General features: G+C 26.1%; 3 protein-coding genes across 3 annotated transcripts; 2 read left to right on the top strand and 1 right to left on the bottom strand.

Moving 5' to 3' along the window:
- Window positions 1-5: 5 nt before the first annotated feature.
- Window positions 6-496, top strand: LOC135924374 (uncharacterized). Its single transcript, XM_065459430.1, has 3 exons — window positions 6-46; window positions 96-387; window positions 432-496. Exons 1-3 carry the CDS (start codon window positions 14-16, stop codon window positions 494-496), a joined length of 390 nt encoding a protein of 129 aa, XP_065315502.1. The 5' UTR covers window positions 6-13.
- Window positions 495-1639, top strand: LOC135924373 (OTU domain-containing protein 3-like). Its single transcript, XM_065459429.1, has 6 exons — window positions 495-572; window positions 616-687; window positions 829-894; window positions 940-999; window positions 1042-1243; window positions 1288-1639. Exons 1-6 carry the CDS (start codon window positions 536-538, stop codon window positions 1637-1639), a joined length of 789 nt encoding a protein of 262 aa, XP_065315501.1. The 5' UTR covers window positions 495-535.
- Window positions 1640-7427: 5788 nt separating this feature from the next.
- LOC135923696 (presenilin-associated rhomboid-like protein, mitochondrial) lies at window positions 7428-15537 on the bottom strand. Its single transcript, XM_065458594.1, has 7 exons — window positions 15306-15537; window positions 15137-15262; window positions 14954-15101; window positions 14765-14914; window positions 14554-14726; window positions 8637-8734; window positions 7428-8590 (listed from the first exon to the last, which is right to left on the bottom strand). The coding sequence occupies exons 1-7, from the start codon at window positions 15495-15497 to the stop codon at window positions 8500-8502; spliced, it is 978 nt and encodes a 325-aa protein (XP_065314666.1). The 5' UTR covers window positions 15498-15537; the 3' UTR covers window positions 7428-8499.
- Window positions 15538-17529: the final 1992 nt, after the last annotated feature.

Raw genomic sequence — 17529 nt, 5'->3', positions numbered from 1 at the left:
GCCCTTTGAGCTGATGTATGGTAGAAAAGCAATACAAGTTTATGGGGTATAATAAACCTATTATAAATCATACTATATATTTTATAATATTTAAGGATGATGAGGAAAATGATATAGATCCTGACAATGTTGAGGAGATAGATAGGGAAAACTATTTTCAAAGTATTGTTTGCAAGATGCAGGACATACATAATATTGCCATGGGCAATATTAATCTTGCCCAGCTCAAGCAGCAGAGGGATTATAGAACCCGCCATACTGGGAAAAATGCTGCCTATAAAATAAATGATAAGGTGCTTATCTGGAACAGCCGTCGAGCTGATAGGAAGGGTGGAAAAATGTCACGGCCTTGGCTGGGTCCTTTTACAATAGTTGGGATTGACAAAAGTATAAATTATGATTTTTAACAACAAAATATTTATAATATTTAGGCAATGTAGAGCTAATAAGTGCTAGTGGGAAACAGGTAAAAACCCGACCAAATATTAAATGTTAATACTTTTAAAAATTTATTAAATAACTTTAAACAGTTCCTATGTCAAGTGAAAAGTTTCATTCTAGTACCATAAAAGGTATACAATGGATTTTATTATTTAATAATATTCATTTTTTTAGATGATGATGAAAATTTTCAAGAACCAGCTATTAAAAATCTAAAGCTTAATGCGGAAGAAAATCATATGAAGGGTAATATTTTCATATATTTAATATTAAATCTTTTTTGAAAATATCTATAATGAATATACTAAATTCGATAGTTGGAGAGGATTATAATTGTATAAACAAAAAAGGTATAATAAAAAATATCTAATATACATATTTTTTTAGATGATGGAGTTAAGACACCAGAAAAAGCATCGAAAATGCTAGAGCCTGATGACATTCGACCTTTTGGTAACATTTTTAAGATTTGATAAAATCAATTTTTTAATTTAATAGGTGCCCCGCCTTCCAACTTGAAGATTGTAGATGGCGAAGTAAACAAGCTTAATAGGAACGGTATAAATTTGCATAATTAGTAGATTTATACATATTTTTTAGATGATGAAATTATATTAGAGACATTGGTTTCTAAAAAAGATGTTAAAAATCTTTTTATTCCTACAAATAGGAATTGGAAAATATACCACTCACTTCGCTATAATTGGGATATCAAGAAAAGATATCCCAAATTTAAAAATGGCATCATGAGTGAAAATTTTTCCACTGAAAGGATAATTGGCGATGGTAATTGTCTTTTCAGGTATGGATAATTAAAATAAATTAAATTGTTAATCATTATTATAGATGTATAAGCAAAGAAATTTGCGAGGATGAATGCCACTATCACTTCCTGAGATCGGAATGTGTGCGCTTTATGAAAAGTAAAGACATGGCAGAGCAGATGGAGGGGTTTCTGGGAGAACCCGTTGAGGCATACCTGGAGAGGACGGGCATGGCTCAAAATGCCGTTTATGGTACAGAGGTGGAGATAGTTGCAATGGCAACTATGCTCCAGACAAATATTTTAATACATACTATTTATAAATGGGCATACTATATGCCCATTAAAAAATTAAGTAATATTAAAAAATTTAATGTAAATATTTATTTAATAAACCATAGCGAACATTTTGATCGCATAATTAATTTTAATTAATATTTATATCGCATATATTATTTATATCGCATATAGCATATATTATTTATATCGCATATAGCATATATTATTTATATCGCATATAGCATATATTATTTATATCGCATATATTATTAATTGATTTTTTTATATTTATATTTACAAATTAAATAAAGGATTTTAAAAAATTATTCTGAAAATTGTTTCTAACTTTGAGCAGTAACGTGATAATAGATAGTGCAAGATTTATATGTTAATCTTTGATATTTTCGTATTAAACCTTAAATAAATATATAAATTTTTAACACTTAATATTAAATCTAATAATTTCTAAAGAGAATAAGGCAAAATTGCCTTAAATATCATAGGACATAGAAAAAATAATATTTATTATTCATACGTCAGTTTTAAATGCCAATTCACTAAATTTATTATATTTAATATTTATATGTCAGTCATAAACGTCAATATCACTAAAAATGTAATATTTAATATATGCACGTCAGTCATAAACGTCAATATCACTAAATATTGGAGTATATAAAAAAATGGAGTATTTTTAAAACATTACACCGGTTCATATATATAATTTTTTTAATTCACATTAGTTTAAAATTGTGTATTAGAAAAGTTATTAATCCTGATAAATTTATGCTTAGTATTTTTAATTAACAATAATATTTCTTAAAAAATTTTATTATCCCCCACCCAGACCAAATTCCTGCGTACGCGCCTGAAATAGTTGTATAATAAAATAATACATTTTAATGAGAAAAAAAATTTGGAATAAGTGTTTTCCAATAATTTTCTTGCTTCTGAGGAAATATTTCTTTCAAATCATTATGATATTTCAGTAATAGCATTAATAATCGGCTCTTCTAACTCCATAAAAGCTGTTACTTCTTGATGGCGGAGACTCGATCTCGTTGGACAAGCTTGCAATTTCTTTCTCCCTGTTAGACAAGGAGTTTCAGAGATAATTATTATTTGACTAGAAATTTAGATAAATATTATGCCACTTAGTAAATATTCCAAGGAAAACTTGAAATCGAAATTAATTTATAAAATAACTTAGTAAATGAATGTGATAAATAAGTGTAATTAAATATATATATGAGCTAGAATAAATATTAACAAATATAAATAAATATTAACAATAATATTTTTGAAAAATATAATCCGGCATCTGCATTTTTTGGCTTTGTGGAGGATTTGCCCCCCTATGAACCTCAACCGGCCTTCTCTCACATAAAACTATTCTCCAATATTCAAAATATTAGTTATTATTAAAAATAAAAAAAAAGATTCATTGTGGCATTATTATTTATTCACTCAATAGAACGTTAAGAGCCACAAACATTTCCTTCACTGCACTGGAACCCAATGGTTTCAGCGCCGACAACCAAACAAGCACCGATGGAATAAACCGAATCCCTTGGAATCAAGGTGCATCCCTTGCTTGGGATTATACTTGCTTAGATCGTTTAGCCAGATCATTTCTACCAACTCCATCAGTAGCAGAGAAACTTAAAACCAATAAATATAGTCACCTAAATTATTCATTACAGTGATTTAGGCACCATGGTTCATTTGGATTTCAATCCCTAAGATGATTCGTAACAATCATACAAAAGTTACGTGTAATCACAGGTGATCAGGCAATGTATATCTATCTAAATTCGTCAATAGAGCTATATTTCTATATATGGTTCATTAAGTCCTGCTGACTAACTTGTAGAGTTTTTGTTTTTTAATGGGTTTATTCTTTTAAATATTGTATTATTTATTATATATTTTTATAGAGACAATATATTGTTTGTTAGTATCTTTTATGTATTTTAGATTCCCAATGATAAACAGTTTATAAAGTTATTATATATATTTTTAAAAAAATTGGTTCTAAGTTTTTCATCATTTTTTTAAATTAAATTATTGCGTTTTTTATATTGTATTATGAAGTTATTTTATTTATTATTTTTATAAAATACAATATATAAAAAAATTCCCAAAAATTTTTGGCTTATTTTGCTCTTACCTACTTAGTAGATGCATTAATAAATGGAATTGATAAAAGTAAACTTATTATTATCAAATTACACTTATATTGTATCTATAGGATTGATAAAAGTATGCTTATCATTATTAAACTACACTTATACTGTAATCTTTATAGATTTAAACATATATCAGTATAATATCATTTTAAATTATATTCATTTAAAAGTAAACAAAACTTAATATTTTATATTTAATTTGGCAAAAAGTCTTCTTTCATGTGATTATTAAACAGTCCAAGAAATTTAAAAAATTTGCTAACTAAGCTTTATATTCAGATTATAGATAAAGAATGGTAATATTATCTAGCATAATATTATAATTAACGAATCGTTTTTTAGAAATCCAAGGACCCAAAACAGAATTCCAAATCAATAACATCAGATATTACACAGGCATTGGAAAAATTTAGCAATGATATAAAAAAGTAGAAGACAGGGATATGACCAAATCGTTAATACTGGAATTGGTATATATTCTGTTCAAATAAGAAAAAGAAATCAACCCAAGGACGAATTTATACATCGTATACACATTTGGAACCTTGTCCTAGATGATGCTAAGTCAAACATTGGCAAAACAAGAAACTTCATTCAAAAAAATGTTTATAGTAACTATGACTAAATGGGGCATATTAAAAATTAGAGCCTTCAAGGAATCTAACAATTTTAAGATATTTAAAATATTATATCTTACAAGATTATCATCCATGATTCAATTTTGTACAAGCACTATAATATTTAAATCAATTTTTGAGTGAAAGAGGATACTATGTTACTAAATGAAAAAATTTTATGTTTCAGTGCGAATTATTGGAAAATGGCAACATCGTTTCAAAATATTTGCTCCATTGACTTAAATCTAAAAACTACAATAAAATATTTCGAACTTTCTTATAAAAGTATAGAAGAATGCCCCTTACTCTCAACCCTTCCCTTTACAAAAATATAACTTATCAATCCCAAACAATCCTTTTCTAATAATTAAATAAATACCAACAATAAACATTACCAAATAGGACAACCACATTGTTTAATTTCATGTTATACCATATTTTATTTATGTTCACATCAAAATAATTTATAAATGTTTCATACTCATAAAAATAGTTCAAATCCCAATATTTTTTGTTCTTTCCCAGCTGGCATCTTCTGATCTCCCCTTCTCTCTTCTTCCCCCAAGGAAAATTAATTGTTCATATCATAAAAATAACTGACATTCAGTATATTATATTTATTTCTTCTTTTTTCTAACTGCTACAGCAAAAAGAATAAGAAATTCTTTTTTAAGGATTATAACAAACGCTGAAGAAATGGTCGAACATGGATTATCATTTCGAAAAGGAAAAAGTTCCAAAAGTAAAAAGGAATTTTGTCCAGATGATTGGCTTAATAAAGATAAATATTTTAAGGCTAATGTTTACATTACATTTATTGATATAATCACAAATCAACTGGAAAAACGATTTTGCAAGCATGAAACTTATTAAAATACCTCTGATTTTTAAACCAACAAAATCGTTTAAACTTTCCTAAGCAAACTATTTTTTTAACCAAGCCAACAATTTTATGGCAAAATATTAACTTGTTTTAGATCAATCACCCTGATAAAATTTTTGGTTACCATAGGAAATTAAAAAAATACACTATATGATTTGGCTAAGTTTATCTTAATTGTTATTTCATCGATAGCCGGGCGTCTCTAAACTTTTAGCACCCATGTTTATATTTTTAATTTTACATGTTAATACTACAGCATGGCAGAATGTAATTTTCCAAAACTAAAAATTAATAAAAAAAATATCTTCTAGTTCAGTATCACAATTCAGATTATCTCATGATAAGTATTGAAGAGACAATACAGTCTTGTTACGGAGAATAAGTTTATAAATTTTCTATGAAATCAAAATGATGCCGAATATTTTTTTCAAATATCTAATTAAAATATTAATGCTAACTTTTATTATAGTAAATTTTTATAAATATAGATGTCATACATTTATACAATTGTACTCTGTAATTATTTTCGTGCAATAAAAATTTATTGATGTGTATGTGTATCTATGGAAACGAATTTTTTTTAAATATTAAGACCTGTGTAGTTTTTTCGTTGAGCCTCAAAATCATATTCATTTGAGTGTCTGGCGTTCTAATATCGGAACAAGAATAATAAAATTAATTATTCAACACAAATGAATATGAAAACAAAAACTATTATAGAATTAATTTTTTTTGACAAAATGGACTTAATACAAAAATAAAATATAACAGCTAATAAATAAATATAAAGATCAGTCAACAAAAGGAGAAAAAAAATTATATAGAAATAAGTTCCAGCATAAAAAATGAAAATATTCCAATATCGAAACACTGGGCAAAACGGCTACAAATTATTTTTAATAACATTTTCTCTTTAACATTTAGCTATTTTTTATCTTTTTTCAAAAAAATTTATTCTTTTGAATGAAGTTCAAGTTTTGATTAATTTACATTTTATTATAAATCTTGCCGTATTGGAATTATATATAATCCTAGATATATTTCATTATTAATTTAATCATTTTGACATGGGGTCTTTATTAAAAATAATGTAATATGAAATGATTGTTAAACCTCAATCTTAAACACTAAATACAGCTCAAATATTTTTACAAATTTTTAAAATAATGGGGCTATTTTCATATCTTAAAAAATATAGAATTTTATTAGCTTGTAAAAGATCAGATTCTAGCTTCTGTATCTTTTATAATCTGCACATTCATTTATAATATATAAAAATGATAAATTTAAAATGAAAAAGATTTCTGATTTAAAGCTGCCGGATAGCATCAGGGTATAATGAGGTTGACAAAAAATAAGTGGCGTATAACCAGACTTTTTACTTCGATGATGCCAAATATCATACATTCATAATTATTTCCAAAATAAATGACGAGCAAAAAAGTGTAAAATTAAATTTATTTGCAAATATACCATATTGTAATCAATATAATAATATAGATTAAATGACAAAAATAAAAATATTATGTTATTATATAATAAAAATAACTTTAAAAGTAATAATCTCGTTTTAAATATTAGATTATTTATATTTTAAGAATTTGATAATTATATAATCAGTTGATTATTTAATAATAAATGATCTAAGCTTATAATGAATAGTAAGATTAGTCGGTCATATTGTCGATCCACCCGTTTACATACGCTATAACATCATTCACCAAGCAAATAAGAAGTAATAGGAATAGAAAAAAATATTTTAAGATACTTAACATTGTTTTTGAGAATCGTTAATATTTTAATATAAAACAAAATTTTTTGCCATTAATAATTCAATATTAGGGGAGGCATAAATTTTCAAGCATATGTGATATAGGATAAAACTCGTCTAAATCGAATGCAATCTATATCATAAAATCCTTAACAATATCAATAATTATATAGTAAACTTCAGTTTGATAAATAATATCGAAATTATGAATATCAATGAGACAAAAAATTAATTTTAACATAATAAGGTATAATAAATTTAAAATGTAACTCTTATAATTTGGAAGAAAAAAAAGACCATACCACTTCTTATCTTATTAAGGGTAAGATTAGAATTATTGACTGCAAAAACAAGTGGGCTATTAATTTTTGAAGAGAAATTTGCACTCCGTTAATGTAATCAATAAATATTCAAAAATAAAAAAGGTAATAATTGTTTCAAAAGTTAGTAAATTACCTAAAAAATCCTCTAGTCTGAGCTACATTTTTTATATTTGGTTATCTTTGAAATAATATATAATAGCTACAAAGCTATATTCAATTGCCTTGATGGTATTTTACTTTACAGCTTCATCTAGTGATCAATTCTCAAAATTTTTCAATTTCTATCATCCATCGTAATGAATTACTGACGAGGAACAGAAATTTTGAATAGTTTGTAAAATGCAAATAAAAAGTTACTTGAAGAAGCTGAAAATGTTTTTCCTAGTACAAAATTGAGGTTATGGCTAACAATGTATATATAATGTAAAGGGATTTGTCCTTCGGAAAAGAGTTTGTGAACTTGATTATTTTTCCCCCTTAATATCGATTCGATATTTTTGGAAAACGCTAAGACACTTTTTCGGTCTGTGCATGCCCAAATTTGCATACGAATATATTTTAAAATTATCATTCACTCAAGTGAATTGTGAAAAACGTTTAGTAAATTATAAAAAAATAGTAAGGGCAAATATCAGATCAGACAAGAGAAATTGGATTAGAGGCATTTATATTTATGTCCGTTGCAAAAGAATTGTTAACACAAATTGAAATACAAGACTTTACCTTTAAAAAAGACCTGGCCTAAGACCAGACTAAGTGGAATAGGGTTATGGAGGCAAGGTTCCTTATAAAAAATGAGGCCTCTAAACTTTACTAATAAGTCCAAGCATCTCCAGGCTGCACCTTATAGTTCGATTCTCTCTCCAAAATTTAATTTGGTCATGGTAATAGCTCGGAAATTAATTTATATTTCATAATTCAAGAAAAATATAAATATTTCATCATATCATTGAAGGTTTTACAATTGAAATTTATTAACCATTCACTCCAATAAATAATCTAAATTGCATATATTGAATCAGCTTTTACAACCTGATAGGGTTTAATGTCATTTTCAAAATTAACAAAGGAAAATATATCTAAAATTAGTTTTAAAAGCGAAAATCCATATCTAAAAATAATTTTAATTTTTTAGGAGACTCTTCAAGTTTTTACAACAGACCTCACCCCCAGAACAATGCTTATGATTATAATAAAATATGTTTAAAATTTTCTATTAATAACTATAAATTTTTAATTTCTTGATTTTCTAAATTCATGCCAATAAGATATTATTTTTTCTCTCTTGCTCCAGATATATTCATCACCATATTTCCAATACCATCTAAAAATAAATATATGATTACCAAATATTTAAAATCTAATTTCACATTCCAAATAACATTCCTCCCAAATGTGCTGCATGATCAAATAATTTCCATCTCATTAAAATACCGAGTGAGTCAAATATTAACAATCCTTTAAGTGCCTTGATATTGTTCATATTTTAACAGGAAAAAATAATTTTTTAAATTCAAATAAAAGAGGCATGACTAAAATATGCATCCCCGAAAACTACGCATCCCTTTATGATAGAAGCATAAATTTAATAATAATATAAAATTGTGTTCAGCTTATCAAAATTTATAAAATAATTTTATTAATTTTTAAAAAAAACTGGTAAATTATTAAAATATTAAAAAAATACTTTTTTACATGAATAAACTACGCATCCCTGTGCATCCTTGATAATTATGCGCTATTTTTTAAAAATGAATGCAGAATTATTTTAGCTCTTTAAAAGGATTCAGAAAATGTTAATATTAATCTTAAAAAATTGATAACTTAGTGGGATTTAGAAAAACTATGCATCATCCCCTTATTAAAAGCTCTAATTTAAAAAAAAATATACAATCATTAGCTCTTCAAGGGGATTCATAAAATGGTAATATTATTAAATTTTTAATTATCGAAATATTTTTGAGCAAATTATGCATCCCCTATTATAGAAGCTCAGATTTAATAAAATTATCATAGAATCGTGATTAGCTTATTGAGATGATATAGAAAACGTTATTTTCAATTTTAAAAAATGATAAATTAGCAAAAATTTTTAAGATACTGTATCTAAATATAAAAATGTCGTATCTGTTTTGTATCTAACTAGATACTAGATATAATTTTATAAAAAGTATCTATATCTAGATACTATTTTGTAGAGGTACCTTTATTTGTTTTTTAGATACTTTTCAGATACATTTTTATATACTTTTATTTAACGCTTTCTAAAAAAATAAAAGTATTTGAATATAAAATTTATTTTATCTCATATTATCAAAATGTGCATAGTAAAATTAAACCAACTTCGTTTTTATTCTTCTCAATAATATTAAAATTCATATGTTGAATCATTTAAATGATAGTAATAATCCAAAGATTTAAAAAAAATAAAGGAAGTGCATTTCGCAAAAAATATCTAAATTTTAAAACTTATTTTAAAAAAATATAAAAATTGTCATCGCTGGGCTTATTTTATAAATAATTGTATACATATATATATAATGTCAATCCATTGTTTAATAAAATGATTTTATGTTTATTTTGTATTAAATAAAGAAATAAAATTTAACAAGAGTATTATCTAACCAGGATTAACGCGGAGTTAGTATTAGAGTAAGAAATTAAATTTATTATTTCTGAGAGTAAGTGTGAAGATCAGTTTTTTATTAAGTTCAGTTTTTTTTATTATTTTTTTTCCTATTTAAATCTACAAGTATCATTTCAAGATTGTGAAATATATTTTTATCATGTAAGGAATATATAAATCCTTGCTTAGCCATGGCGCCTATTAATTATTAAAACCATACCACTAATGCACAAAATTTTTAAGCAAATAAATTTATTTAGAATTTTTTAAAATAATTTAATAGATATTCCATGAACTTTTAATGAATAAATTTTTGTTCGAAACCCCCTCCCCATGCCTACGCCACTGGATATAAGCCACTGAGAATTTGCTATAAGAAACGATAAAAATAGTGGAATTAACATTTTTTATAAAACATAAAAATGTTGTTTACGTATTTTGTGCTCTCATTCAAGAACAACGGTGAACCCTGTTTAGAAGTACAAAAAAATTGTGTCTGTATCTAGATACATTTTAAAAATTGATCTGTATCTAGATACCCTTTCAGACGAAGTATCTGTATCTAGATTCATTTTAGACGATGTATCTGTATCTAGATCCATTTTTAAAGTATCTTTTAACAACTCTGTAAATTAGTATCCAGAAATCACTTTTTGGGATTATTAAACATCTCCGACAAATCCCTAGGAATCACTTCTTAAAAAAAATGAATGTAGAATCATGTTTAGCTCTTTAAAGGGATTCAGAAAATGTTAATATTAATTTTAAAAAAAATTGATATCTTAGTGGGGTTAGCCCTTTTTTTAACCAATCTTCCCCTATTAAAAAGGCTCTAATTTTTTTTAAAAAATGTACAATCCAGGCGCGTACGCAGGAATTTGGTCTGGGGGGAGGGGGATAATAAAATTTTTTAAGAAATATTATTGTTTTTTTTAAATATCAAGCATTTATTAGGACTAATAACTATTTCTAATACACAATTTTAAATTAATGTGAATTATAAAAAAAATTATATGTAAAGAATCACTTAAATGACCCAAAATAGAAATTTGAATTTTTTGAGCCTTTACATAAAAAGTTTCTTAGGAATAATTGCATTTTGTATGTTATATATTTACAATGTAAAATCCAATCTTCGTTGTGATTGAGCTAATTTTTCAATTATCTCATCCTTGCTTGTCGTCAAATGCCTATGAATATTCAAAAGATCCAAACCTTTCAATCTACTTTCAGATGTTGTACTTCTTGGTATGTTTTTCAGAGACCTGCAGGCCCGGCCCCCGGGCCGGACAGTATTTTAATTTTTTTAAATATACCCGGGCCGGGCCCGAATTTTTTTTAAAAAAACACCCAAGCCGGGCCTGAATTATTTTAAAAAAACACCCAATCCGGGCTATATTTTTTAAAACAGCCTATATTTGAAATCGTTATTATTAGCTATAAAAATCAAAAATAAATATAATTTATTTTTTAAAAATCCGGGCCAGGCCTGAAAATTTTATTTTAAAAAAAGCTGGGCCGAGCCTGAAAATTTTTTAAAAAAAACCAAGGCCGAGCAGTAAAAAATCTTTAAAAAAAAATCCGGGCCGTGCTCTGCAAATGGTACTTCTGCAGGCCTCTGTTATTTTTCTTAAAAAAGAGAATGTTCTCTCATTAGTTTACTAATGGGAAGATTTTATAAACCCTTTTAATACATTGGGAATTAAATCTAAAATGTGTTTGAAATAATGAGAGCATCCATAGCATTTTTTTGGACTATATCAACTATAGTTAATCTTATAAACATAGTTATTCAGCTAGTAAGGCATCATAAGATACTTTAACATCTACATAATAAAAATCTAATAAATATTTTTTTTTTCTATCATTATCTGAAAAAGGTTGGGAAGGCTTTTGTGGAAGTAATATTTGCAGATTAGTAAGTGCTGCATGATGAATTAAAAATTCATTTATTTGGTTTATAAATGTATCTGTATTTAAGATATACTTTTCTACTGATCCTATATTAATGTTTTAACGAATAGCTTGCCTTGCTACAAGTCGAGGGAGACAAATATTAAACACGTATAGCTCTGCTTTTGACTCAACAATAAAATATAAAATATGAAATTCTTCATCAACATTAGCCCTAATTTCCTTGAGTTCTGATAAAATGCTCTCCGCTATTCTCATCTTCTTAATCAAGTCAATGTCATATTTTTGAAAAGTAATACTTAAAATAATTCTATAATTAAATAATACATTCTAATGAGAAATAAAATTTGGAATAAGCATTGAATCCAATAATTTTCTTGCTTCTGAGGAAATATTTTATTGTGATATTTCAGTAATAGCAAATAATTGGCTCTTCTAACTCCTTAAAAGCTGTTACTGCTTGATGGCAGTAACTCTATCTCATTTGACAAGGTTGCAATTTCTTTTTCCCTGTTGGACAAGAAGTTTCAGAAATAATTATTATTTGACTATAAATTTGAAAATGGTAGATAAATATTACGCCACTAAAAATTTGAAAATAATAAGTAAATATTACGCTGGAAAACTTGAAATCGAAATTAATTGATAAAATAACTTAGTAGATAAATGTGATAATAAATATAATTAAATATATATTTAATATGAGATACGAATAAATATTAACAAATATAAACAATAATATTTTTGAAAAATATATCCGGCACATTTTTTGGCTTGGGGGGGGGGGGGATTTGTCCCCTTGCCCCCCACCCCGCTGCGTACGCCAATGGTACAATCATATTTCGTAAATTAGTAAATTAACTTTTTTACCAGCCTGTCCGGAATTTCCAAATTTTTTAAACTTATAGCCAAATAAATATATCTTTTTCTATAATAAGAAATTATTACGAGCTGAGTAAAAGACCCTATGCGCATATTTTTCGCCCCAGTCCGAAAGCCTTTACAACTTTTTCAACTGGTTTTTATGTTTGAAGGTCATTTTTAAAATTAATTTTATTTATATTTCCTGTAGGCGTGAAAAAGGAGGACAGGAGAAGATCCTAAAATTGAAATTCCCTTAAATAAATTTCTGATCTATCTATCTTATAATTTTTTACAGACACTCAATTAGTCACACCACAACATAAAAATTTCCTTTTTTTTAATCTAATATTTTTTTTAATTTTGACATTTAAATTTTGTAATTATATTTCCTTAATTATCTGAGGAGACAGTGTTGGTCAAAAATTTAACCAGGTTCTTGTACATTTTTAATACTCATCTCCGCATAAATCTAAACCCTCATGAATATGATCATTTTTAGTAAATTTTCGGGCTTTTAGCGCCTAAAAATGTAGACTAGATAGATAATTATAACTCCTGATCCTGAGCCTTACTCAATATGGTAAACATAATTTCACTTTAAAAATAATAATATATCTCCAGCGATATTTCGTATAGATTATCAGTTAATCATATTCCATTGCATTTAAAACTTCACTTTCACATTTCTTGGATAACCTTAACAACATATTAAAGATTATTCAATTTATGTTTAGCTTTTAACAATAATCGATTGTTTATAATTTGGCCCTTTTTTTTTATTTTGATAATTTACTTATATATTTTTTTAACCTAACTTTTTCCAGATCACCTTAAAATGTAAGACATTATTTAACTTTTATTTTTTATTCACTAATAATTGGCTAAGATTCGTAGTTTAGCCCAAAAAAAATGAGTATTTTTTCTAGATCCCACTAGCTTAACATATTAAAATATTCTGAATCCTCTTAGGTAAATATGATACTGCATTAATTTCCTAAAAATAGGGCATAAATTTAGACTATGCGTAGTGATCTGTATGTGATGATATTTCTAATCATACATTTTATTAAATTTGTGCTTTTACAATAGGGGATGCATAGTTTCCAAAAAAAATTTGATATTAAATTATTTAAAAAAAAATTATTATTAACATTTTTTGTATCTCCTCAAAGTGCTAAACATAATTCTATATTTATTTTTTTAAATTTTAGCCTTTTTAATAGGGGATAAGTAGTTTAAAAAAATCATATTTTATATTTTTTTAAAAATTAATATAAACATTTCTGAATTTAAAGTACTACACATGATTCTGCATTCATTTTTTTTTTTAAATGGTGTATAATTATCAAGGATACATAGGGGGTATGTATTTTAATCATCTAAAAAGTGTTTTTTGATATTTTATTAATTTACCATATTTTTTAAAATTAATAAATACATTTTCTATATCATTTTATTAATCTAAACACAATCCTAATTTTATTAGATTTGCCCATCTATAATAGCAGATACATAGGGATGTGTAGTTTTGCCAAAAAACAAATTTTAAAAAAATATTTTAAATAAGAGCTATTTTAATAGGAGATGCATAGTTTGATCAAAAAAGAGCATTTTTGCAAAATCCCACTAAGTTATCAAATTTTTTAAAACAACATAATTAATGAGGATGCATATATATGGATGTATATTTTAGTCATGTAAATAGAGTATTTTTATAATATTTCATTAATTTACCAAACATTTTTAAATCCACTTGATAAGCTAAAAACAATTGTATATTATTCTAATTAAATTTGCACTTCTAAAATAGAGGATGCATAGGTATGTTCATTTTAGTCATGCCCAATAAAATATAATATTTTAATAAAATTAAAAATAAATACTGTTAGGGCTGAGAAATTAATCCATGGTAGTATAATTAAAGACAATTGTGCATTTGGATATTGGATGCATACACAACTCACTAAGGCCATAATTGCTCCAGAAGCCCCCATAGAAAAGGCATTTGATTGCAAGGCAATTTTAAGAACATAGCTTATTAAAGATGAAAAGGTCCCTGTAAAAAGATTAAATAGGTTTTATAAAAAAAATAACCTGCCATCAAATAAAATGCTAAAAATTGTTCTTTTCCTAAAATTTGTAAAGCAGGTGTGCCAAATGACCATAAGGCTATCATATTAAATGTAAGGTGCCAAGTATTATACTGACTAAATGAAGATAATAGCATGGATAAGCATGAATGTTCTAGATAGGGTTTAAATAGAATTATAATAATAATATTACTAGAATTAGGGTGTGAGGCAAAGAAGTTCATTAAAAAAGGTTGAAATTTTGATATTTTCCACATTATAAACACAGCTACATTCATACCAATAATTAAGGCAATCAATTTTTGACCTTCATTTAAATTATTAATCCAGTGATCTGATATCTAATAAACGTTAGTTAAGTTTGAAATCATTTTACTTTTTTTCGAACAGATCCAAATTTTGGTATTTTCATATTTAAAGCAGAATTAAAATCCGCTTTAGTAAGCTTACGTATGTTTTCATATTGCCAAATACCACAGGCCGTCACGGATGTGCCAGTTACCTGTTAAAAAGTAATATAAAATAAATATAATGGTATCAATTACTAGCAAGAAAAATCCAAAAGGTTTAACTAAGTTTCGAAATTTAGATGGGGCATTAAGATGTTTTGGTAACCCACTTATTAATCCTTCATGTTTATCTAGGCATTTCAATTTTATTAGTCCTTTATTAGAATCACTGCGTAGGAATCTGTTGCAAAATTTAATGCATAATTCAGCTTTTTTAAAATGTAACATATAATAATTTAGATAAACACATGTTTTTGATAGACATCATGGAATTTCACCGCGTACTATAAAAGTACCCAGGTTACTTCTTCCAGATATATATTTTACATATATACTTTACTCAATATTTCTATAAAACCTTATTCCTAGCACATAAGATAAAAATGAGAACTAAGTTCCTTAAATCCTTTAAACCTATTCTCTTAATTATAATCAATTTAAGTATAGACCCAATCTCTTATATAATCAAATTTAATATAGTCTTAAATCCTTTAAGACTTTAATTTCTAATACAATCAAATACAAGTAATTTTAGCATAAAATATATTTTTAAGACTAATTTAACTAATTTATTCACCATCTCACTTTCTGTTTAATCTCCCCTCCTCCATTTTATTTTATTTATTTTAAATCTCCCTTACATATCCTCCATTTTAATTCAGAATTCCAACTTATTTTCCATTTATTCATATACATACTCAATCTCTTATATAATCAAATTTAATATAGTCTTAAATCCTTTAAGACCTTAATTTCTAATACAATCAAATACAAGTAACTTTAGCATAAAATATATTTTTAAGACTAATTTAACTAATTTATTCACCATCTTACTTTCTGTTTAATCTCCCCTCCTCCATTTTATTTTATTTATTTTAAATCTCCCTTACATATCCTCCATTTTAATTCAGAACTCCAACTTATTTTCCATTTATTCATATGCATACTCAATCTCTTATATAATCAAATTTAATATAATCTTAAATCCTTTAAGTCCTTAATTTCTAATACAATCAAATACAATTAATTTAAACATAGAATATACTTTAAGCCTAATTTAACTAATTTATCCACCATCTTACTTTCTGTTTAATCCCCCCTCCTCCATTTTATTTCATTTTTATTATTCTTAAATCTCCCCCTCCATATCCTCCATCTTAGATCCCATATAATTCCGCCGAGTCCCTTTTATTATTATTTATTTATGTTTATTTTTGTTTGTTTTCTTTTCCGTATATTCCCAACATAACTTCATTTTAATTTAATTTATAAATTCTAGAAATTTGAATATTATAAATAAACAACATGCAAATTACAAAATTATTATGATCTCCATGTTTTCCTATTTTAATTATTTTATTTAATTTTCTGTAATAAATAAGATATCGAAACGGAAATAACTAGAATAGTTCTACATAATTATTTTCTTTTCACCCATTTATATTTAAGAAATTTTCTGCCATATTTAAAATCATTTTAAATTATTTTAAATTTACCCAACCACTCGGATCCCAGCAAACACTCCGGACTAAAGGTTATTATTTCGCTTATTTATTTTCTCTTCATAATTTTTTTTCCCTTTTTGTCGCTTTCACCCAAATTTATCTTATAAAAGATTTAATTTTCTTAAAACATATAGTTTTCTAACTAATTTAGTCCTTCACGTAACTCTTTAGCTCAAGCAAAATACAAGTTCAGAAAAATTTCTTTACCAAACCTTACATCATGAATCTTAACTCCTCCGTTAAAACTATGCTAAACGGGTCTCTTTTCTTGTCCTCCTTAAATATTAATGGCATCAAAGATAAAATGTCAATTCTTATGACGTTATTATCAAATGACTCTACCGACATAATAGGTTTACAGGAAACTCACTCCCCCGACAACCATTCGGCCCAATTTACAAATTATATATACTATAGCTCTGGAACCACGAACAATAAATGGTCAGGTGTGGCCTTCCTTATCAAAAATAAGCTCAAAAAATTCATTATAAAATTTGTCCCTATAACCGAAAGAATTGCTGTACTATACCTGAATACCGCCTACAAACCCACCATCCTCCTCAATGTTTACGTCCCCCCTAAACTCACAGAAAGAATGTTATTCCTAGAACATCTAGATAACGTGATAAACTCCCTACCAAAAAGATACAATATCATAGCTATGGGAGACTTCAATACTAAGATAGGCCATGAGATAACATACAAAGTAAGCAATACTATAGGCCACACAACAATATATAACAGCAACGATAAAG

This window comes from Gordionus sp. m RMFG-2023, chromosome 2 (genome assembly GCF_954871325.1).
Source record: "Gordionus sp. m RMFG-2023 chromosome 2, tfGorSpeb1-WG-v2, whole genome shotgun sequence".
Lineage (NCBI taxonomy): Eukaryota > Metazoa > Nematomorpha > Gordioida > Chordodea > Parachordodidae > Gordionus > Gordionus sp. m RMFG-2023.
This window is presented reverse-complemented; position numbering and strand designations above follow the sequence as displayed.

Excerpts from the sequence above, each read along its gene's own strand:
- LOC135923696 (XM_065458594.1), bottom strand. The coding sequence starts at position 15,497 with ATGTTACATTTTAAAAAAGCTGAATTATGCATTAAATTTTGCAACAGA. Across the intron at positions 8,735-14,553 it reads TTAATTTCTCAGCCCTAACA|GCACTTAAAGGATTGTTAAT; the intron begins GTATTTATTTTT and ends AACAATATCAAG. Across the intron at positions 8,591-8,636 it reads GGAGGAATGTTATTTGGAAT|ATGGTATTGGAAATATGGTG; the intron begins GTGAAATTAGAT and ends ATTTATTTTTAG.
- LOC135924374 (XM_065459430.1), top strand. The coding sequence starts at position 14 with ATGTATGGTAGAAAAGCAATACAAGTTTATGGG. Across the intron at positions 47-95 it reads AAGCAATACAAGTTTATGGG|GATGATGAGGAAAATGATAT; the intron begins GTATAATAAACC and ends ATAATATTTAAG. Across the intron at positions 388-431 it reads AATAGTTGGGATTGACAAAA|GCAATGTAGAGCTAATAAGT; the intron begins GTATAAATTATG and ends TATAATATTTAG.
- LOC135924373 (XM_065459429.1), top strand. The coding sequence starts at position 536 with ATGTCAAGTGAAAAGTTTCATTCTAGTACCATAAAAG. Across the intron at positions 688-828 it reads GGAAGAAAATCATATGAAGG|ATGATGGAGTTAAGACACCA; the intron begins GTAATATTTTCA and ends ATATTTTTTTAG. Across the intron at positions 1,000-1,041 it reads AAACAAGCTTAATAGGAACG|ATGATGAAATTATATTAGAG; the intron begins GTATAAATTTGC and ends CATATTTTTTAG.